The sequence below is a fragment of the Aplysia californica genome, unplaced genomic scaffold (genome assembly GCF_000002075.1).
Source record: "Aplysia californica isolate F4 #8 unplaced genomic scaffold, AplCal3.0 scaffold00323, whole genome shotgun sequence".
Taxonomy (NCBI): Eukaryota; Metazoa; Mollusca; class Gastropoda; order Aplysiida; family Aplysiidae; genus Aplysia; species Aplysia californica.
The window spans coordinates 67,271-89,830 of record NW_004797593.1 but is presented as its reverse complement, the minus strand read 5'-3'; the positions used below and the strand labels follow the sequence as shown (position 1 = coordinate 89,830).

Here is a 22,560-nt window from a genome sequence, read left to right as displayed (position 1 = left end):
CACACACACACACACACACACACACAACTTACACATTATACCCAGCCCCTCTGAGATCCTCCAAGATCTGCAAGGGGTTCATGACCTTGCCCTCATTGGTCAGGTCAGGAACGTTGCGCCGAGAATAGATGAGGTGGACTTTGGCCATGACCTCTCCCCCAAGGTCGTGCAGCTCTCTCACGCTGCGACCCAAGTGTTCGTCAAAGTCTGCGCTAGATGCTGGCGGCATGACAGCTGCAAAAAATTCAAATGATTGTAAATGTTCTAAGGCCCTATTGACGCAATTGAGCTGAAGAATTGGGTTATTACTACTGATTTCAGAGAAAAATACAGAAAAAAACTTTTGATGCATAGCCTGTCTAAAGGTATGAATGTTTCCCAGACATGGTTGTGTGGAAATGTAGGTATGTCAGTCTGCCATCACATCATTGTGATAGAAAGCATGCTTTTATTTTGTATTTGCTGCTGGGCTGGAAACTGTAGGGTGAAAGATAGAGAAAAATTCGACAGAACCATTAAGAAAGCCAGCAAGATCTCTGGATATGATTTCAGTAGAATTGATGAAATGTATAACACCACAAGTATAAAAAAAGATAAAAAGCATTATAAACGACCCATCACACCCCCTTTCCACGCAAATTGTAAGATCACGCAGCGGCAGATATGTACCTCTAAAAACAAAGAAAGAAAGAAATAAAAGAGGTCTTTTACCATCTAGCATAAGGCTATTGTCAGAATAAGCATCAGTGTTTTTTGCTCTTTTGAGTATGTATCTATATAACTCTAACGGTAGAATTATGCATCTCATGTGATATGTACATTTTGTCAGCTTTACTTCTCTTTTCATATTGAATTTTAATGAGACAAATATATCATCTAAATATCTATGTATACCTGCATGTGTTTTTACGGTCCTGTACAGCCGAGAAAACTTTCCCTCTGGGATAATAAAGTACTATCTATCTTATCTTATCACAGTTGTAGACTGGACTACTCTCAATAGCATACAGACTAAAGACAACTCACCCTGAATCTCTGGGATGGAAACAATGTGAAAGTTTTGATCACACTGTAAAAATGGTGCCTTCATGTCCAAAGCTCGTTTCACTTTGGACGCGGTAAACATGCAGGGCTCCAGGATAAACTGAAACATAAACCGAAACCCACAAAGTCAAGGCTGTTGTGGAGCTGTCGTGAACTCGCTGACACTGGTTGGCTACACATCTTTGCTGGCACAAGCAATCCACTTATGTACAAACATTAAGAATGTTCTATTTTTACACCCTCCCAAAGCTCCGTCAAGGATGTACTTTTCAACATCACCAAAATGCAGTTAAATGCTACGGCCACAGCTTACAATTTTCTTGCCTTTCATGATTCATGAACTGAACAAAATCACAACAAAACTAGTTTGTTTTGTCTCTGGTGTAAAAAATACCCATACAGACCTAAGTGGATTGCTTGCGGCATCGGCAATATGGTTAGTTCACAATTTCTCGACTGCGCTATCCATGGTGGCTATTATATCTGATTGGTAAAGTCTACTACTACTACAACTACTTTTTTCAGCTGACCAAAGAGGTTATAATTACCTCTTTGCAGCTGAGACACCACCAGTTGCCTCTCTTAGACATAGCAGAAGTTCAAATTAACTTTCGGTTTTTCAATTTTTCTAAACCTATGTATTTGAAGAACTTTCAGTCCGTGCATACTGATTGAGAGTAAAATTAATGTTTTTAAATCACATTATTTTCATTCTCTAAGAGATAAATGAAACACAAAGTTACACTGATAATTTCTAGGGGTTCAAGCATATCAAGACAATTAGTGGATTAAGATTTTCAAAGTCATATCTTTGTGTCTATCTTTATTTTCTACAAGGTTTCTGCAGAACAGGAAAAAGAAAAGTCTTAACACTGCATTCTGGGGTGCAAATCTGGAATCTGAGAGTGCAACACCAACAGCTGAGACATCAGGCCTGGTCATTATTTATGTGACACTGACAATAATAAAATAGACACTTGTACAAAAGCAAACACAGACACAAAAACAAGAACAGAAACAAAAACAAGAAGCAACAAAAACAAACGCAGGCACAAAAACAAAACAGTCCAACACAAAATAGATACAAAAAGCTAAAACAGACACAAAATTTAAAACAAAAACAGCCCCAGAAACAAAAACAGACACAAAAACAGACACAAAAACAGACACAGACACAAAAATGGACAAATGAACAAAATAAAAAAAAATCCATCTGACCTCCGACATGCACTCGAGACACGGCAGCGAGAAGTCGTAAGAGACGCCACTGTACGAGTCGGCGATGAGGGTCTCAAACACCTCGTGCACCAAGAACAGCGTGTTCTCGGGTTTGAACCCCCGGGCTGTGACAATCACCTCTGTCGCACTGTGGACAGATCATCACATGTATGTTTTAGTTTTAGTAAGGTTTTACGGCACTCGCAACTTTATAAGATCATATGAGCGCCAAGGGGTGGATGTCAACAGAGAAGTCCAAATGGGGAATCAGGCTTATTCTGCTCACCTCTCTAGCCTCAACAGCACAAAGTCTGCTTCGACTGTCAAGGTTCCCCAGAAACAGCAGTTCACAAGAGAGTGACAAACATTCAAAAGAAGTAAAGGAAAATGATGGTAGTAAGGATGAGGAAAGAAAAGGCAGCAGTTCCCCCTATGTTGTTCCGGCACAGTATGAGCATGACAATGATAAATCAGCCGATTTACAATTCTACTGTGCATAAGAACATGTTAATATCCCCCCTTTGGGAATGGCCTAAAGACACTTCAGTCAGTAGCACAGCACTTGGGGGGGGGGGGGGGGGGGGGGGACGGGTTTGTAGTATGAAACTTGTCATGTCTTTGGGAAATCAAAAAGTAACCTCTATAGCCTCCCTTTCATTCTTGAACTTTTAATTGGTGAGGTTACAACACATTGATGTGTATTCACATGAGCAGTCTGTGATAGACGATAGTTAAGCTTTTCATTTTGAGCAGGTGAAGGGGAGCAATATGGGATCAACTGAGATCTTGGGTAAAGAATATGTCTTATCTGGCAAAGCCCAGATCGAACCAACAACCCTTTGTTCTTTTAAGTTCAACACCTCTTAAAAAACAAAAACAACCCCCTCCCCCCAAAAAACCCCAACAAACAAAAAAACCCACAAAAAAGCAAACTAGGATACAGCGCAAAGGGGGCAGAGTTCTGCCAATGTAATGCCCAACTTGCTGGAGTTTGTGGTGTAGGTCAAGTTAGATTCCAAAGTGTGGAGAATTTCTACTGAGTATCTTGGTCTGTCTACTGAGTTGTTGTACCTCTCTCAGTCTCGGTTGGCCCTGACAGGCATAAATGAAAAGAAATGGTATGGGTTTAACGCCCCTATCAACACTGTTAGGTCATTTAAGAGGCACAACCTCTAAGTTTAACGTCCGTCTCCGAAAGAACCGAGCCAAGTGGGAAATTAGTGTAAAGTGTCTTTCCCAAGGACACAACGTCGGACCGAGCTGGGGCTCTAACCCCTGAACCCGCAATCTCACGATTACAAGTCAGGTAGTCCGACCACTAGGCCACCGACGCCACCCCTGAAAGGCAGAGTAGAAGACCATTTCCTAAATGATCTAAATTGGGTCAATGTGGGTGTAAAAACAACTGAAAAAAAAAGTACCTGATTTGCAATAGAAGGGCACGGTGGTTGTTCTTTTTGAGCATGAAGCCTTTCTTCCACATGACAGAACTGTCGCTGAACTGATGCAGGCGTGTCTGGAAGGGAGAGAGAGAGAGAGAGAGAGAGAGAAGAAACATTATTTCCTTTGAAAGTAAAAGTATGGTAATGCTGTTAAATGCTGAGAGCAATCGTACAGTGTTTACAGGAGTTTTGAGACAAATTCCATCTCTATCAATACTTCACACAACTCAGTTGGGCTGGCGAACAAGGTAAGTTAGTTTTAGTAAGTATTTTACAGCACTTGAAACACAATAAGGTCATATAAAATATTAGAGGTGTTACAAAGAGTAACAAACAGAAAAAAGAAGGAGGTGAGCTCAGGATGATAGATGTTTGATATGAAAGAAGGAGCAAACCACACTAGAGCACCTACCAACCACCCAAGGAGAACTACTTAAAGTTCTTGGGACCAAACAAGTTGTATTTTCACAGATTTCACGGATCCAGATCCTTGAAGCATGATGTTTCAGAAAAGAGCTTCCAAAACATACTTTAGTCCAGTTGTTTTAGATGTGATAGTCACCATTTCTGTACTGTACACAAACATAGATGAAGGAAATGGAAATAGTATGCGTTCAATTTTGATTTATTTCATCTCAGTTAAACGCTTCACGTTTTTCATCAGGTCTTGTCCTGCCACAACATGTATTTCTCTTAGAAAATACTTCGGCGATGTTGATCTGAAAATAATGTTCTTGTCAGGACTTATCTGTGCTCTGTTGAACAATTAAGAAGATGTAATTGTTCTCAGGACATACTTTTGTCCTGTTGAACTACTGAAGTAATACTGTTGTCTTGAATTACACGTGCTCCATTAAACAGTTAAAGAAATGTAGTTATCTCGACTTATCTACGCTCTGTTCAACTGTTAAAGAAATGTAGTTATCTCGATTTATCTACGCTCTGTTCAACTGTTAAAGAAATGTAGTTATCTCGACTTATCTACGCTCTGTTCAACTGTTAAAGAAATGTAGTTATCTCGACTTATCTACGCTCTGTTCAACTGTTAAAGAAATGTAGTTATCTCGACTTACCCATGCTCTGTTCAACTGTTAAAGAAATGTAGTTATCTCGACTTATCTACGCTCTGTTCAACTGTTAAAGAAATGTAGTTATCTCGACTTACCCATGCTCTGTTCAACTGTTGACGAAACATTACTGTCAATACAAAACTTGGCTCTGTTGATTTATTGAAATAATGTTCTTGTTACAACTTACCTGTGCTCTGTTGGATTCTTGAAGGAATGTTAACTCTTCTTATTTTCGTGGGGGGGGGGGGGTAAACCCACAGTGCCGGGGCCCTATTTTGGTATGAAATCTTATATTAACACTTGAGTCACTAAACTGGTCATTAAATCAAAATAAGTGAACCTATTTCGATAGCTCTTCATGTAATGAATGATTTCCTAGTAAAAGAGACTTGTTTTCGGCTATTGCTGAAAAGTAATTAGATGTCGAAGTTGTCGTAAAGGAATGTTCCCGAGCTGCTGTCAGCGGCTCACCAGCACAGCAGTTCAGACCGCGAGCCACTGGGAGCGGCTTGCCGGAGATAAAGAGTTAATGTCAGCACTTACCTGTGCTCTGTTGAACAACCCAGCGGGGAGATAGTCAAACTTGTAGATCAGCCGCGCCTCTCTTTCTCCTTTCTCTTTGTCCAAGGCAGCAAAGTCATACTGGCAACATATAACACAAAGTCAGTTAGATGGCAGGAATAAAAATAAAATGATTAGATCACAATCCCTCTAATCCATTCTATGCATGACCTCCTCTGCGAAAAAAAACCTCCATAATGTCAATTTTTCGTTTTCAATAGCTAAGCAATTGAGAAGCGTGCTGACAAAATGAGTTGCTTCTTGGATTTGAGCCCTATGGAAATAGATACATCACGTCATATATATATATAGGTGAAGTTTTTATAATTTATAAGTATGAAATTATAAAAGGCAGGTTATACTCAAAGAATATGGCATCAATAGAAAATCTACGAATTTGACCCATATGTCGATTTTCGGCCAATATCTCCATTTGTGGATTGCGAGAAGTAACTCATTTTGTCAGCACGCCTCACAACTGTTGATGTTTTACGCCCGCCATTTTCATACTTTAACTCATTTTGGAAGCCGACAACATCAACCCTGCCTGTGAGGGCCAACAAACTCTCTCTGTGCTTCCACTTGAGTCTGAGTACAAGTAATTGTGGAATGCTTGAGCAAGTGCTCGAGCTCTCGAATCCTGAACAAAGGCTCAATGTGTTCTATTTTGCTGATGCTTAAACTAAATTTTACCAATATATGAATAATAACAATGACAGAAAATCATTAACTGAAGTATTAATAATGGTAAAAACAATAAACAAAAATATTAAAAGTGCAGAGATGATTTGAATCGGACACAATAAAACAGACGAAAAATATAAAAATGCAAAACAGCAACAAGCAAAATGAGTGAAAAGTGCAAAATCTTTGTTTCTGCTAACAGCCCACTTTAGTTTTTTTTTCCAAACTGACCTGCGGCTCTGTGTTGGGCAGCAGGCACGGAACAACGTTGGCTTCCTCACTCATCAGCGGGAAGGTCAGGTCAAACTCTTCGGTCAGTCGCAGCAGCCACGGGTGAAGGGACTCCTCGTAGTCCGACCACACGTTTTTCATGTCTGAGTACAGCAGCTTTCCTTCCTAGTGAAAAGTAAGGATGGATGGAAGGAAGGAAGGAAGGAAGGAAGGAAGGGAGGGAGGGAGGGATGGATTGATGATGGATGGATGGATGGGTGGATGGATGATGGATGGATGGATGCATGAGTGGGTGGATGGCACGATAGGTGTGCGGATGGATATGGATTAGAGGTGTAACCTCTTGTTTAAAAGCTGGCAAGCATCCTTACTCTTTGGGTTTTTAGTAAATCTTGTCTAGTGTAGCTCTTTTTAATAAAAACTTTTTAATGAACACACACGCAAGTGGAGCCCAAAACGAAAAAAATTCAAATAAAATTCTCAAAAGCACACAAAAAATGTTGGTTCCACTGATGTATTTATTTTGACGAGCGTCAGATTTCCCAGGATACCCCAGAAGTTACCTTGACCGGCCCCTCGTGGACCGTGACGATACACGCCATCACATCCACGATCCACTGTGGCACAATCACCACGTGCGAGCGCAGGAAGTTGGTGTTGAAAAACTGCACCGAGCCCAGGTCATGCAGGAACTGGATGGCCTGTACCAACTGGTCGTGGGAGGTGGAGTGGAAAAGAATGAGGAAACATTGGAGAGATAGTGGTTCAAACCTCACCTATTAGTTTTGAGTAAGAATTAATTTTGGAAGCTACTTTCCTTCTTCTTTTCCTCTCTCTCTCTATCTCTCTTTCTCTCTGTCTCATTCTCTCTCTGTCTCATTCTCTCCCTCTCTCATTCTCTCTCTCTCTCATTCTCTCCCTCTCTCATTCTCTCTCTCTCATTCTCTCTCTCTCTCTCTCTCCCCCCTCCCCCTCTCGGTCTGTTTGTCTCTTCTCTCTTCCCTAGCCCCCCCCCCCCCCCCATATCTCTCTCTCTCACCCACTCTCTCTCTATTTTAGGGTGCAATTGAAAATAAAGAAAAACATAAAATACCACTTTTTATTTGAGTCATAAAGGATCCAATCAAATTTTACCAACTTGTACCTTATTCTGAAACATGCCACACGTTCATTAATAAAAAAAAATTGGAAGATTGATTTTTTTAAAAGCCATAACGGAAAACATGATAAATATAAAAAAAATTGGAAGATTGATTAAAACAAAAAACTTCAGGAAAACATGAATACAGTCTTTCTAGGGTACCTCTGATTGGTCGAAGATGCCCGCAGCGTTTGCGACCTGGTCCACTTCCTCCCAAGGAAGAAGAGCCTTGTCCTTGTCAGCGCGGAGTCTGGGAGGATGGGAATTAAAATATACTGTCGCTGTCACAAGCAATCCACAACAGTCCAAATTCGGAGAATGTTCTATTTTTACACCTTCCCAAAGCTCTGTCAAAGATGCACCTTTCAACATCATCAAAAAGCAGTTTAATGCTATGGATAACAAGGTTTACAATTTCCTTGCTTTCCATGATTCCTGATAGTTACAACATGACAAAAGTTAGTTTCTTTGTCTGGGGTGTCATATCAAAAGGACTAAAGTGCAATGCTAGCGACACGGACAATATCATGTTTAGTTTAGTTTTAAGAAGAGTTTTACGGCACTTGCAACACAATAAAGTCAAATAAGTACTGAAGACTAGAGGTGTTATAAGAGAGTAACAAACACAAAAAAGAAGGAGAAGGAGAGATCGGGACGATAGATGTTTGATAGGAAAGAAGGAGCAAGCCACACCAGAGCACCCGCCAACCACTCACCCATATTAAGAGACTGGTCACTTTTGTTGTAAATATCATTCATGTGGGATAACGCGGGCAAAAGGATATTTTTGTCAAATACTTACCATCGTTACCACTTTTTGGAGAGAAAGAGAGAGAGAGGAAGAGTGAAACAGAGAAGGAGAGAGAGAGAGTGAAAGAAAGAGGCAGAAAAAAGAAAGAAGCAGAGAGAGAGAGAGAGAGAGAAGGAGAGAGAGAGAAAGAGAGAGAGAGAGAGAGAGAGAGACAGACAGACAGACAGACAGAGACAGAATGAGCGTAAAAAAAGTAAGAGGTTGATAAACCAGCAGTCCACTCCCCCATACTGAGAATCTAGCAGGGTACCACAAAGAAAGAAGAAAAAACTCTCACTTGTCCAGTTTCCTCTCCAAGGAGAGCCAAGCCTCAGGAATTTTTTCCCCCATATACTTCTGCTTGAGGGCGGACACCATGAGGTCGTTGCGGAGGTCTTTGATTCCCTGAAAATTGTAATGGATAAAAATAATAGACAGCATTTCGCGGCCTTAGTGCTTTCGTGTCGCATCTCCATTTTTTTAACAATGAAAATGTGACATCTTCTTATGCTCACTCTTTGTTATGAACTGTTTTCACTGTTATTAAAACTGGAGATACGACAAGAAAGCACTGGGGTCGCGACTTGCATAACGCAAATTCCTGCAAGCTCTATGTGCTTTACAGTCTATATTATTACCCCAGCAGACCTGAGAGCCTCCTGAAACAATCTCAACTTCCTAGGAAGCATACAGTGCAAGCTGCCATTTTTGTAATAGCTGCTAAAACACTAACACTAACATACTGACAAGATCTTTTGCTGACTATGACTGAGTACACATTCTCACCTGGGTGAAGTGAAGAAAACTTGGGTAAAGTGCCTTTCCTAAGGACACAACGTTGGGCCTGAGGCTCGAACCCCCGAACCTGCAATCTCACGTTCACGAGTCCTGTAACCTAGCCATTAGACTACCGAAGCCAACAATGATAACATTTAACACTATGCAGTCACACAGCCAGATGTACAAAATACCCCATCTGGTCACCCAGCCAGGAGAGTGACTGCAATGGACTTCTCAGGCCTGGTGCAGAATTGCGACAGGTGATCAGAACCGATCATTTTTACTGGTGCATTATTGCGCCAAGTAACCGCAAAGTGTTAACCGTTACAACACCATCAGGTTATTTTTAGCCATCACTGTACTTTGGTCCAGGTACTATCAGAGACCTTGACTCCTGAAGCTCAACTGATACTGATCATGTCTGTGATAATTTTGCAGACATAAAAAAAAAAAAAAATCTATACTGGTTTTGTTTGAAGTTTTAGAAGATGACATGTACTAAGTTCGTTACAGACAATTAGACAGATTGTGGTGAAAACATCCAGGAAGTACAGGAAATGTACCCAACCGGGACTGTAGGGGTTAATATCTTCTTGAACAGGGGACTCAGACTCCAGTTACCTGGGGTCTGCTAGAGGTAGAGTTTGGATGAGCCAGGGGCGCATTAACTTTCATTAAGTATAATTTCTATTTTTTAAAAAGTTTTCAAGTATTAAAAAAACAAAAACACTTCTTATTCTTCATTAATAGCAGGTCCGAACATGACTTCTCTTATCTACCCCTAGCGGTCAGAGGCCTGGCAAAGCTGCCTTTTATACAACTAAGCACGTCTTAACTGCTACACCATAGACGCAGCACGCCAGAAGCGAAAACTTTGAGCTAACAAAATGTAACTGAAGTCAACAAAATTCTGAATGGAGAGAGACTTACCTCTCCACTGTACGAGCTCACGAAGTGGAAGCCAACAATCTGGGGGAACCGTCTCTTCAGCTCTTCCATGGGCAGCTTGCCCCGCTCAACCTGGGACGATTGTGACAATTGCATAAGACACGGGAACATGAAAGAAATGATCAACCTGGGACGATTGTGACAATTACAATAAAAGATAAAAGGGGGGTGGCACATTCAACCTCATACCCCTGTACTGTACTAGTAGGAACAAATCTGTTTTATTTCTCCTTCGCTTATTCGATACTTCAGAGTACTTCTTGACTTAGGGCACTGGGAATTTCCACGTTTTCTGTTTTCACGTTACTGTTTTCATTTCTTTGTTTATTGTCAAAGAAAATCAATCTGTTTGAAAGTACACAGTATAGAATAATTTACACTACTGAGGTCACTGCTTTAAACAACATTGACGATTTCACATTAGCACTCACTTGCTCTCCCAACTGTGAGTGTGAGCTTTTTCCGAGTTCTCAAATGTAAGAAAACGTGGGCATGAGAAAGTCTACGAACTATAGCAACTTTGAAATAGGCTGAGCACTGCGCTTTTGTTCTTACATTTTTTACTGGATGGGGGTGAGGGAGAAGTGGGAATAACGTTATGTTATCATAACAACAAGCACACTAAGGAATTACATTAGCAATAAATTCTGTGCGCCACCTACCAACTCACCTTATCACAATGTGTTCCAACGACAAGGATCGGAGCCTTCGGGGCATGACACGCCACAGAGCTAAGCCAAAAGTCTAAGCCAGCGTGTTCGAATCCCAATCGGATGTTCCACAACAGTAGATACACCGCTCGATTTGACAAGAAAAACTGAAAATTGAAAACATACATAACAGAGAAATAATAATACTGCATTTCCCAACATTATTTCTGATAATTTGTTAGGGAAATCAACACAGTTATCTCCCTTAAAATGAACAAGGGCAGAGAAATATCAGGTAAACTGATGGTTCTAGAGTGCCAGGGAGAAGTTCTTTTGTAAGAGTTTTACAGCACTTGCAACACAATTAACTCATATAAGTGCCAAATAGAGGAGGTGTTGCTATATCAGAGAGTAACATATATAAAGAAAAGAAGGAGGAGAAAACAGGATGATAGATGTTTGATGGGGAAAGAAAGAGCAAACCACACCAGAGCAGTCTTGAAAGTGTTTTGAGCCGCGAATGACGGAAATGCCTTATATCAATGCCAGTATTATTATCACCATCATTATTATTATTATCACTAATACTATTATTATTATCATTATCATTCTTACTATCATCATTTTTATTATTTTACTATTATTATTATTATAAAGATCATTATTATCATTTGTATTATTATTATTATTATTAATATACTTTTTCTTCTTCTGTTTCTTTTTCTTCTTCTCATTTAAGCCCCAAAAATTATGTCCCCACAGCTGGGTGACCCGACGTCCAGTTTCTCACCTGATGCGTGTTGTAGTAAACCGTCTGGCCGGCAAAGTCCCAGACGCTGAAGTGGAGAGGCTCGTCACTGTCGTCAGTTACCTCCCCCTTGAGGTCCACCTCCTTGGAGCTGATCTTCCACTCGGTGATGTCGATGCCGTCCGTGATCTGTTCGCCGTAGTCCTGGTACGCTCGGAACGATTTGTTGGTTAAGGCCCTCACCAAACTGAAGATTTGAAACAAGAAAGAGAAAGTTGATGTATCTAAAAATAATAACAATAATAATAATGACAACAACAATAATAATAATTATAATAATGACAACAAAAACAACAGTAATAATAATAATAATTTTAATAATAATTAATAATAATAATTTAAAAAATAATAAAGATAGAAGTAATAATAATGATAATATAACAATAATAATAATAATAATTATTATTATAATAATAATAAAAATAATAATAACAGTGATACAACAAACAAGCGAAAGACATTTACTTCTCTACATAAATAACGTAAGGTAATAGAGGTCAGAAAAGGTGAAGTATCATGACACTGTTCAAGATGTCCAATGATTTTTCTCTTGCACAATGGGCGACCATCTTGGGACAGTTTCAACTGCATATGTGACACATTGCAGGGGAATCAGGCAGTCGTCAATTTTTGGGCATGTGGAGCTTTTGGTATAATCTGAGAGCTTATTCGTTTGCCTTGCTTTCAATGAAACCAATAACCATCTATCTTGAAAAGAAGTTGAGATATTTGTGATTTGAGGAGGTGGGGTCAGTGGTAAAATAAGCGATAAAACGGCTGCCAAAGTTTGGTAACGTCAATAGCTTAAGAGTCCTTAAAAACTAAAAAATTACATATTTTGTGCCTTTAATCAAAGTTTTTCAGAAAAATTCACATGAAAATGTGTTTTTATATGCACATACAAGGTTTTTGAGCCAAAAGTACAAAGTTCTATAAAAATTGCCCAACTGGCGGAAAAATGCCAATTTCTTCGATTTTCATTGTTTTGCCAAGCGCTTGATTTCACCACGTACAATGCCTCACATATTATTTTAAAAACTTGACCTGGTTTTTCCAGCTCCTCCGAGCCCCACCATCATGAGCTTGGTGCGCTTGCACGGGACAGATCCTTGCAGCAGACGTTTCAGGTAGCCAAACACTGCTATGAAGCCTCGGCGCACAACCTCCTTGGGAGGAGTTTTCAAGCTGGCGCAGTCACGGAGATGAATTTCTGAAATAGAAAGAGAAAATGTTATTTTTTTTTATTTTGGCATATTATGTTTATGATATATTTATGTAAATTTATAGTTAGTAGTCATGCAGATGAATTTCTGTAACAGAAAGAGAAAATGTGTTTTTTTTGGGCATATTATGTCTATGATATATCTATGTACAGTTGGCACAGTCACAGAAACCAATTTCTGAATGGAAAGAGATAATTTAATTTTTTTTTAGACATACTTCATCTACGATACATTTATGCGCATACTGCATATCTCTCAAAAACATGCAAAAAGTCTAGCAACTACGAACATAATTCTGCTTTAAGTTAAGCATCTAGTTTTCTTTAAAGGAAAGCATATGTGAGGCAGCGTGGTGGAATCAGGCTCTCCTCAAAATAATCAAAGAGCAGAAACTTGCATTTTTCCTCAGGTTTGTGAATTTTTATCAAATTTTTGTTTTTTGGCTCAACATCTTTCATGCCCATTAAAGTACTCATTTCTAAGTGGATTTTTCTCAAAACCTTGATTAAAAGAAAAAAAAATGTAAATGTTCAGTTACCACGGACTATTAAGCTAAGGATATAACTTATCTTTGGCGGCCATTTTCTCACTAATTTTACATCTGGAAACAGGTGACCCCCACCTCCTTCTTTCACAAATATCTTTACTTGTATTCAAGATAAATAGATATTTTTTTTCAACCAAATAAAGACAAGTGAACAAGCTTTAAGATGATACCAATAACACTACATGCCCAAAATTTGACGAGAGCCTGATTCCACCACGCTGCCTCACATATAGTTTTGCTTTAAGTTTTGCAGTTTTTGCTTCTGCTCCTCTAAAATAATGAGCTCGCATGCATGGACTCGTTAGTTTGTACCTGACACCATTGATATACTCGGCTTTGTGAGTGGTTGGCAGGTGCCCTGGTGTGGCTTGCTCTTTCTTTCCTATCAAATATCTCTCGTCCTTATCTCTCCTCCTTTTCTTTGTATTACACTCCAATACAGCCCAATTGTGTTGCGAGTGCCGTTAAACTCCTACTAAATACTTGGTTTGTCTTTACCATTATGGCATACACGTGTCGCGAAAATAGCGCCTAGATGTAGACGGCCAGTGCCTCTATAAATAAACAGGCTTCTTGCCAGGAACTTCCCACCACATTCAACGAGATGTCAAGGAAGTCTCAAGAAGAAATTTTTAAAATTCAAAGAGATCTGGTCAAGAAATTTATGCCGTTTTCGATGGCGTACCAAGAGCAATCCGACAAAAAAAAGTTTTCAAGGATTCCTTGAATTCAAGGAAGTCGCAAGAACCCTGAATATATTACTGATGGTCGGGGATACGCTAGAAGGTCAGTCCTCACCTTTGAGAGGCAGTTTGGCCACCTCAGCACTGACCGACTCCAGGAGTGGGTTGTTCATCACGTTCAGGTTCTCCAGGTTTTTCAGCTCCTGAACCATCTCAGCCACCACCGTGAACGCGTGGTACGACAGATTTAGCTTCTGCAGGGTCGTGATCTGGAAGATAGGCTCTGGGATGCCAGTTCCTGGGGAGATGAAGAGAGAGGGTGAGAGAGTGGGAGAGAGAGAGGGGGGGAGAGAGAGAGAGATAGAGACTGATACAGAGACAGATTCAACTTCTGGAGGGTGGTGATCTGGAAGATAGACTCTGGGGTGCCAGTACCTGGAGAGAGGATAAAGAATTGTAGAGAGAGAGAGGGAGAGACAGAGGAGAGAGAGAGAGAGGGAGAGATAGAGGGGAGAGAGACAGAGAGAGAGAGACAGAGAGAGGGAGAGGGAGAGAAGGAGGGAGAGAGAGTCAGAGAGAGAGAGAGGGAGAGATAGAGGGGAGAGAGACAGAGAGAGAGACAGAGAGAGGGAGAGGGAGAGAAGGAGGGAGAGAGAGAGAGAGAGAAAAAAAAGAGAGAGAGTGAGAGTGAGAGACAGAGGGAGAGATAGAGGGGAGAGAGACACACAGAGAGAGAGACAGAGAGAGGGAGAGGGAGAGAAGGAGGGAGAGAGAGAGAGAGAGAGAGAGAGAGAGAGAGAAAGAGAGAGAGTGAGAGTGAGAGACAGAGGGAGAGATAGAGGGGAGAGAGACACACAGAGAGAGAGACAGAGAGAGGGAGAGGGAGAGAAGGAGGGAGAGAGAGAGAGAGAGAGAGAGAGAGAGAGAGAGAGAGAGAGAGAGAGAAAAAGAGAGAGAGTGAGAGTGAGAGAGAGAGGGAGGGAGAGATAGAGGGGAGAGAGACAGAGAGAGAGACAGAGAGAGAGAGACAGAGAGAGAGAGAGTGAGAGAAAGAAAGAGAGAGAGAGAGTGAGAGAGAGAGAGTAAGAGAGAGGAGGAGAGAGAGAGAGCGAGGGAGAGAGAGAGGGGGGGAGAGAGAGAGAGAGAGAGAGATTTTGTTTGTTTGTTTTACAGTTTCTGTACTGAGCTCACTGGGACTCCTTTTTCAGGTATCCTGCTAACAACCTTTGTCCTGTCAGACAATCTTTGACTATGAGATCAAGGGTAAATATACAATGATGCAAAAGTGTCAGGTCGGAAGGTGATCTGGTGTGGTTTACTCCTTCTTTCCTGTCAAACATCTATTGTCGTTATCTCTCCTCCTCCTCCTTCTATTTCGTGTTTGTAACTCTTGGGTCACACTTCAAAAGTACTTGGCTCTGTGTTTCATCAGATTGCCACATAAGTGTCGTTTTGAGGGTACCAATTTTGTCAATCCCAAGATCTACACCTAGGCATGTGCTACTTACTTACTTACTTACTTACTTACTTACTTACTACCCATTACGCCATCTGGGGTTTAGGGCAGCAACAAAGGACCTCCAGCTCTGTCTGTTTCGGGCCATCTTGGTCAACGTCCCCCACGAATGATTCCAGGACTTCATTTCTGACTCTGCAGTGCGTCTCCAGGTCACTTTGGGTCTGCCCCTTTTGCCAAGGCATGTGCTACATTTACTACTTATTGTCCCCCACATAGAGATCCTTTGACCACAAATGTAGAGCACAGGGGAAAACGACCATAGGCACAAACTAGAATTGGTGAGGGTGCCATTTTTAAAAGCTTGTGGACTCATAACTTCATATTTGTTTGACTGGTGGTTTATTGTTAAGTGTTGCTGAATGGGTAATCTAACAACAATAATCAACCAACAGTTGAACAGAAATATAATTATGTATGATCCAACAATCATTCAAAATTGATACCCTCACGATTTTCAATTTGTGATTATGGTATTTTTTCCCCCTGTGTTCTTCAAATAGTTTGAGAGCTGACACAAACAAATCCATTGGTATTTGACTTAATTATAGCCGCTTTACGGTAACACCCTTCATGCACGGATGTGTGAAATTGTGGAATCCCTAGTGCACAGAAAGAGTGAAGGAGTCAGAGGAAAGAGAAAGACAGCAGCCTACCTTTATGTTTCTCCATTTTGCCAAGCCTTGGGTAGCGATCGAAGAGAGTCTGGTTGATATTGGCGATTTTGGCAGAGTTGCCAGATTTCTCCCCAAGGTTCTCTGCTTTCTCAATCATCTCCTGTCTCTCCTGGAAGAGAGAGAAAAGACGAACTTCTTAAGAAATTATTGACCCATTGACCCAAGAGGCTAGCCCAGGATAGAGAAAGGTGGAACGTGTTTGTCTGTGGCCTATACCCTGGTGCAGGGTGAGAAAGTGTTTGTCCGTGACCTATACCCTGGTGCAGGGTGATAAAGTGTTTGTCCGTGGCCTATACCCTGGTGCAGGGTGAGAAAGTGTTTGTCCGTGGCCTATACCCTGGTGCAGGGTGAGAAAATGTTTGTCTGTGGCCTATACCCTGGTGCAGGGTGAGAAAGGCAAAGATGATGATGAAATTATGTCTATGATATATTTATGTATAGTTGCCACATAGAGTATTGGGTCTCTCAGCCTAGGGTTGGGCTAATATTTCTTTCTAAGTGCGTTCACACATTGAAAACATTCACAGCGCGTTTCATTGAAGTACATTACATATGCATAATACTATATTTTACATAAACACGTGTCCATTAATTTTTAAGGTGTGATATTTTTATTAATGTAATGCGCATTGCCTTGAGCTTTTTTTTAGAAAATGGAAATGCGTAGCATAAATGATATTTTTTATTACTAGTATTATTATTAAGCAGGTTATTACATTTAAGCAGGTTACATTTAAGGATGCTATTACATTTATGCAGGTTATTACATTTAAGTATGTTCCATTTACCTGAGTGGTGAGCCGGCGGTACACCGTGTACTGGTCCAGGAAAGAGTTGACGCCAGCCGCGGAGAAGGAAAAGTTGGACGGCATCAGAGGCAGACCGGCCATGTAGAAGACTGTGAGAGGCAGGGCCGAGAGCTTGGGCGGAATGAACTCGATCAGATTGTGGGACACGCTCAGCTTTTCCAGGCTGGTCAGAGGGCACACAAGTTCAAGGTCGACAGTACCCACGTTGTCCGCTAACAGCTTTGTAAGGGAGGTCAGCGAGGAAACAACTTTTGGGAGAACTTCCAGAGGGTTGCTCGAAACATCCAAAATCTGTTGAAATACAATAAGTACCAAAAAGAAAATCATAAAAATAGAAAAGATCATAGTTGTTTTAAGAAAACTTCACTCAAGAAAAAAGAAATCATGTTTCAAGCATTGGAAAACAGAGATGAAAATATGCAGAAGCATAAAGTTCAAAATGTTGCATGCTATATCACTTGTCCCAGTAAAAAAACATCCGCAAAAAAATCTTAACTTTTCCACTGTACTTTGGTAAACACTGTCAAGAAAATTTTTGCATGTTGAGAAAAGTTGCATTTTTAGACTTAATAAGAGCATTTGTATCCCGCCTTTCCCCACAGCATGGGCCCAAGGCGTACGACATAGGAGATTAAAAACACATTCATACTAACACAATACAAATTCATCATGTGCGCACTTTTTGACAGCAACATTCTTTCAGATAATAAAAAATGCTCATACAAAAAGGCAAAGGTACAGTCCATTAATTAAAATATTTCTTAAATAAAAGTGTTTTGAGTCCCCCTTTGAAAGTATCAAGTTTTATTTCGCTCCTCAAATCATGAGGGAGAGTGTTCCAAACCGTTGGCCCAGGAAAAGAAAAAGCTCTCTCATCGTATTTCTTCAGTGGCACACGAGGTGTTGAAATTAGTCTAGAGCCACTGGATCTTATGGCCCAAAAAAATCTCTGGTCTAGAAAATATTTTCTGAAACCAGAATATAAGTTCACATCTTGGACTTTGACTACATTCTCACATAAAAAAACAAACAACAAACAAACCCCAAATCAACTTAGCTCTCTATCTCTGAGGCCTATTTTGATGCAAAACCTGAAAGTGACATTCACGTCACTGAAATGGTCAATAAATCAAAACAAATTGTGAAACGTGCTGACAAAATGAGTTACTTCTCGGATTTGAGCCTTATGGAAATAGATATATCACGCTTACAGGTGAAGTTTTTATAATTTGTAAATATGAATAATGGAAGGCTCATATGACCTTAGCAGTTGCGAGCGCCGTAAAACCCTATACTACAGTACAGAAAATCTACAAATTTGACCCTAGTGTCATTTGTTTGGCCAATATCTCCATTTGTGGATTGTGAGAAGTAACTCATTTTGTCAGCACGCCTCACAAACAAAAGAAGATCACAAAGCTACCTTCAGAGAGCTGAGCTGTTTTATGTCATCCGGGAAACCAGACAGCTGGTTATTGTTCACATGCAACTCTTCCAGACAGGAATTTTCCCCCAGAGATGGCAATTCTGAAAGAGAATATGATATGGGATGAATTCAAACTGTAACTCTTTCTGCGCAACTCCAAGATTTATTACTGATATGGTAAAACCTCCACTGCAAAACTGATCCTTTTTTGATGCATAAGCCCACTCTGTAATATATATATTATATTTTTCTTTTATATGGCATTATTCTAAATACCTGTTCTTTCTTTTTTTGCCTTCAACTGGACACACAATGTCTACTTTAATTAGTAAAAATCATGTCTATTATTTGCTTCACTTAATAATAAAAATAATAATAATAATAATAATGTTAATAATATAATAACAGGCCCTAATAATGATAAAAAGAATAATAATGATAATGATAATAAAAATAATACATGGCACGTTTATATAGCACTTTCCATAGTTTTCAACCCTCAAAGCGCTTTACCAGATAGGTTTCTATTATTTGGGATCCTCATAAGACATGATACACACCTGAAATTTTGCATCCATTGAGCCAGAGCTGTGTGAGGTTGAGGAAATGGTCAAACAAGTCCCCGGGCAGAGAGGTCAGTGGGTTGCTCTCCAGATGAAGGGAGTAGATATTTGGGGCAAGACCCTGGCCAGGAGATTGAGCACAAAATTGGTGAAAAGTTGGGTTAAAAATAAGTTCTTTTTTAAAAGTCAGTGTATGCACTGTTTTATAATATATCAACACCTTATTTTTCTGTTTGTTTGAGTAAAGAGAAGAACATTGATGTTATAATAGTCATTTAGTGTTGGGAAGACGTAAGGTAGACAGTAAGGTTTGACGGCGCTCGTAACTGCATAAGGTCATATGAGTGCCAAGGGGTGGATGTCAACAGAGAAGTCCAAATGGGGAATCAGGCTTACTCTGCTCACCTCTCTAGCCTCAACAGCACGAAGTCGATAGTAAGGATAAGGAAAGAAAAAGCAGCAGACAGAGAGACAGAAACAACAGAGGGAAAGTAAAGAAGTAGGATCTACCAGTGGAGCACTCCAACCAATCGCTTTGTCAACAGCTCGCGGGCAGTTGGTGGGTGCTCTGGTATGGTTTGCTTTTTCTATTCCTATCAATATTCACTGCCGTCCTTTACGTCCCTCCTATTTTATGTTTGTTACTCCCTTGTAACTCTAATCTTCTTCAGCACTCATATGACCTTGAGTGTTTCAAGAGCAGTAAAGCCTCTATCAAACCTAACCAGACCTATAGGAAATTGACAAATATACAAACTAAACAGTTTGACATTGGATTATTTACAGCAGTCTTGTAATTAATTGCAGATGTTTTTACATTCCTACAGACACTATTTAGACCAATTGGGAGGCAGGCAGGTACGTCCCACGCTATAAGGGCCAAGCGACAGCGGTCTTGCTTTCAGTCTGCACTCACATTGAACTTATCGATCGAGAGTTCTTGGATCCCCGAGTTCTGAGAGAAGGCCATTCGGTGACCTTGACACATGACCTCGGTCGTACCCTGTGAGATACTCAGCTGCTGACCAAGGCCGTCGCTGGCCGATTCGAGCGAGGTCTGGAGGAGCTCGGTGATCTTCCCAACCTGCTCTGGCGTTGGATTCTGGAACAGAGAGATAACAATCAATAATAAAAAACAAAATAAACCTGAAATTGTACGTTCAGTCAAGGAAAAACGAGAACAAGAACAAGCAGAGACAGAAGGCGCTCATATGCCCTTATGCAGTTGCGAGCGCCTTAAAACCTCTACTTAAACGAAACAAAGAGACGGAATACTATCATCTTGAGCGACTTCCTGAGCTTGAAATTGGATGGGGCGCCTGCAGAAGTTCAAGACTTAGTGGGAGGAGCTGAAGGATATGGAATCAACCATTGCTTGGAACCGTCAGGATCTACACACTTCGAGATGTGCTTCTTCAGGGGACGGAGCACTTATCGGGATGCCCCTTGTGCAGTGATGTCGGTCCTTCACACAAGTAAACAAGTAAACAAGTTAACAAGTAAACAAGTAAACAAGTAAACAAATAAACAAGTAAACAAGTAAACAAATAAACAAGTCAACAAGTAAACAAATAAACAAGTCAACAAGTAAACAAGTAAACAAATAAACAAGTAAACAAGTCAACAAGTAAACAAGTAAACAAATAAACAAGTAAACAAGTCAACAAGTAAACAAGTCAAATAAACAAGTAAACAAGTCAACAAGTAAACAAGTCAAATAAACAAGTAAACAAGTCAACAAGTAAACAAGTCAACAAATAACTAGTAAACAAATAAACAAGTAAACAAGTCAACAAGTAAACAAGTCAACAAATAAACAAGTAAACAAGTCAACAAGTAAACAAGTCAACAAATAACTAGTAAACAAATAAACAAGTAAACAAGTCAACAAGTAAACAAGTCAACAAATAAACAAGTAATCAAATATCAGTCTGGGAAAAGAGAGCAAGTTAACTCTTTTAACCCTGAGTTTTTTTCCACCGTTTCCCGCAGTTTTTTCTACAGTCCCCTAAACCTGGTGCACTATGTCTCTTTACAACCCCAAAAACTTGCCTCCAACTTCTAAATGGCAGACACAAAGGCTTAGTCATTACTAAAAAACTTGGCTTGGAAATAGTTCTGTAAAAAAAGCAAAGACTAGCACTAAATGAATTTGAAACGAAACAGTTGTCACAATTGTCACACGCTCCCAGCATCCAATGGAGAACAGGGTTATTACCGCCGGACGCTCCCAGTGCCCTATGAGACTTAACCCTATCCGTACGCCCTGGGGTCATTTTGTACCCCCGGGGTTGCATTCTTCACATTTTAGAATACTTCTAGTGTGAAGATCTCTTTGAAACTTTCAGTATTTCTCAAAAAATCTTTTTGACAGACGGCTATGCAAAGCGTACGAATCGGATTAACGAGTAAATTTCCTCTTTGGAAAGTGGTGGCACAGAGTTCCCCAAGTCGTATGGATACGATAATAAAACACGACGTACGGATAGGGTTAAGTGGTGGCACAGAGTTCCCCAAGTCGTATGGATACGATAGTAAAACATGACGTATGGATAGGGTTAAAGAGTTAACTCACTCAGCCCCGATCCTGAGATAGTCGGGTTGTACACTTCTGCCCTGGGCCTTCAACCCGACAGTATTGGGGAGGAAATTTCTATTGTTTAATAATGTAAACGCACATCTAATGAGAACAGACTATACTTAATAAGTGACCCCTGGCCATTTCTTTATAAGAAACAGACTATTACAAGGGTCAAGGTCGCTTGCTTGACCTATAAGTGAAAATAACTTAGCGCGTGGGAATGAAGCGGGAAACATTTCGAGTAATTTTCTTTAGTCAGAACATAACGTTTTATGTTACTGTTGTACGTTGTACTGCTTTGTAAAGCGTTCAGAGCCTGTGTACTTTAATTGGGGTTGAGCGCTATATAAACCTCATTTATTATCATTATTAAATGTGAACGAGCCTTGGTCTTTCTTCCGGGCAACTTTTTAGTGTGTGTTGCTGACCTTTTTTAAATGGCAATATCTCACAGATTATCTAATATTTTTTAATTTTAAAAACAGTAATAAATCATGTAATAACTAAACAAATTGTGTGTGAAATATTACAGCGATTGAAGTTGATTTAGTATTTTTTCAGATTTTACAAAAACAACTAAACTCTTTATCTTCGTGGGAGAGGTAAACCCACTATGCCGGGCCCCTTCTTTTGTACTAAATCGAAAAATGACCAAAACGTCACTAAAAAAGGGTCATTAAATAAAAATAAGTCAACCTATTTTGATAATTCTTCATCTAATGAAAGAACTCCAGATTCCCAATAAAAGAGACCTTTCTCGGCAAATGTCAAAAATAGTAATTGGACGTCAATATCGTCGTAAAGGAATATGCTCGAACTGTTGTCAGCGGTTCACTGGTACAGCGGTTCCGACCGCGAGCTGCTGGGAGCGGCTTGCCGGAAATAAAGAGTTAAACCTCTCAGCCAAGCCAGTAGACGGGGTCCTTGGCCCCAAGGCTGAGAGAGTTAAGTTACACAAGTCCAAGTTAAAGCAGCCCTTCTCACATATTATGATTTAAAATGTGTTGATGCAGGCGTAAAACATGCATGCAGTTTTATGTTTATGTGCACAGAAGTGTGTGGAGGGGAGGACGCGTGTGTGTGTGCGTGTGTGTGTGTGTGAGAGAGTGTGTGTGTGTGTGTGTGTGTGTGTGTGTGTGTGTGAGAGTGTGTGTGTGTGTGTGTGTGT

At 40.3% G+C, this 22,560-nt stretch overlaps 1 protein-coding gene across 1 annotated transcript in view; it reads right to left on the bottom strand.

Annotated features, from left to right (window-relative positions):
* LOC101848126 overlaps positions 1 to 22,560 on the bottom strand; it is a gene marked incomplete in the record, with an annotated part of 75,367 nt that overhangs the window by 22,346 nt on the left and 30,461 nt on the right. The window contains 19 exon segments of the mRNA XM_035970805.1: positions 33 to 234; positions 1,027 to 1,144; positions 2,263 to 2,410; positions 3,684 to 3,778; positions 5,318 to 5,416; positions 6,251 to 6,415; positions 6,814 to 6,960; positions 7,554 to 7,641; positions 8,480 to 8,586; positions 9,892 to 9,981; positions 10,580 to 10,726; positions 11,350 to 11,554; positions 12,412 to 12,577; positions 13,936 to 14,118; positions 15,993 to 16,122; positions 16,802 to 17,113; positions 18,246 to 18,349; positions 18,809 to 18,932; positions 19,728 to 19,913. Coding sequence (XP_035826698.1) covers positions 33 to 234; positions 1,027 to 1,144; positions 2,263 to 2,410; positions 3,684 to 3,778; positions 5,318 to 5,416; positions 6,251 to 6,415; positions 6,814 to 6,960; positions 7,554 to 7,641; positions 8,480 to 8,586; positions 9,892 to 9,981; positions 10,580 to 10,726; positions 11,350 to 11,554; positions 12,412 to 12,577; positions 13,936 to 14,118; positions 15,993 to 16,122; positions 16,802 to 17,113; positions 18,246 to 18,349; positions 18,809 to 18,932; positions 19,728 to 19,913 — 2,816 coding nt within the window.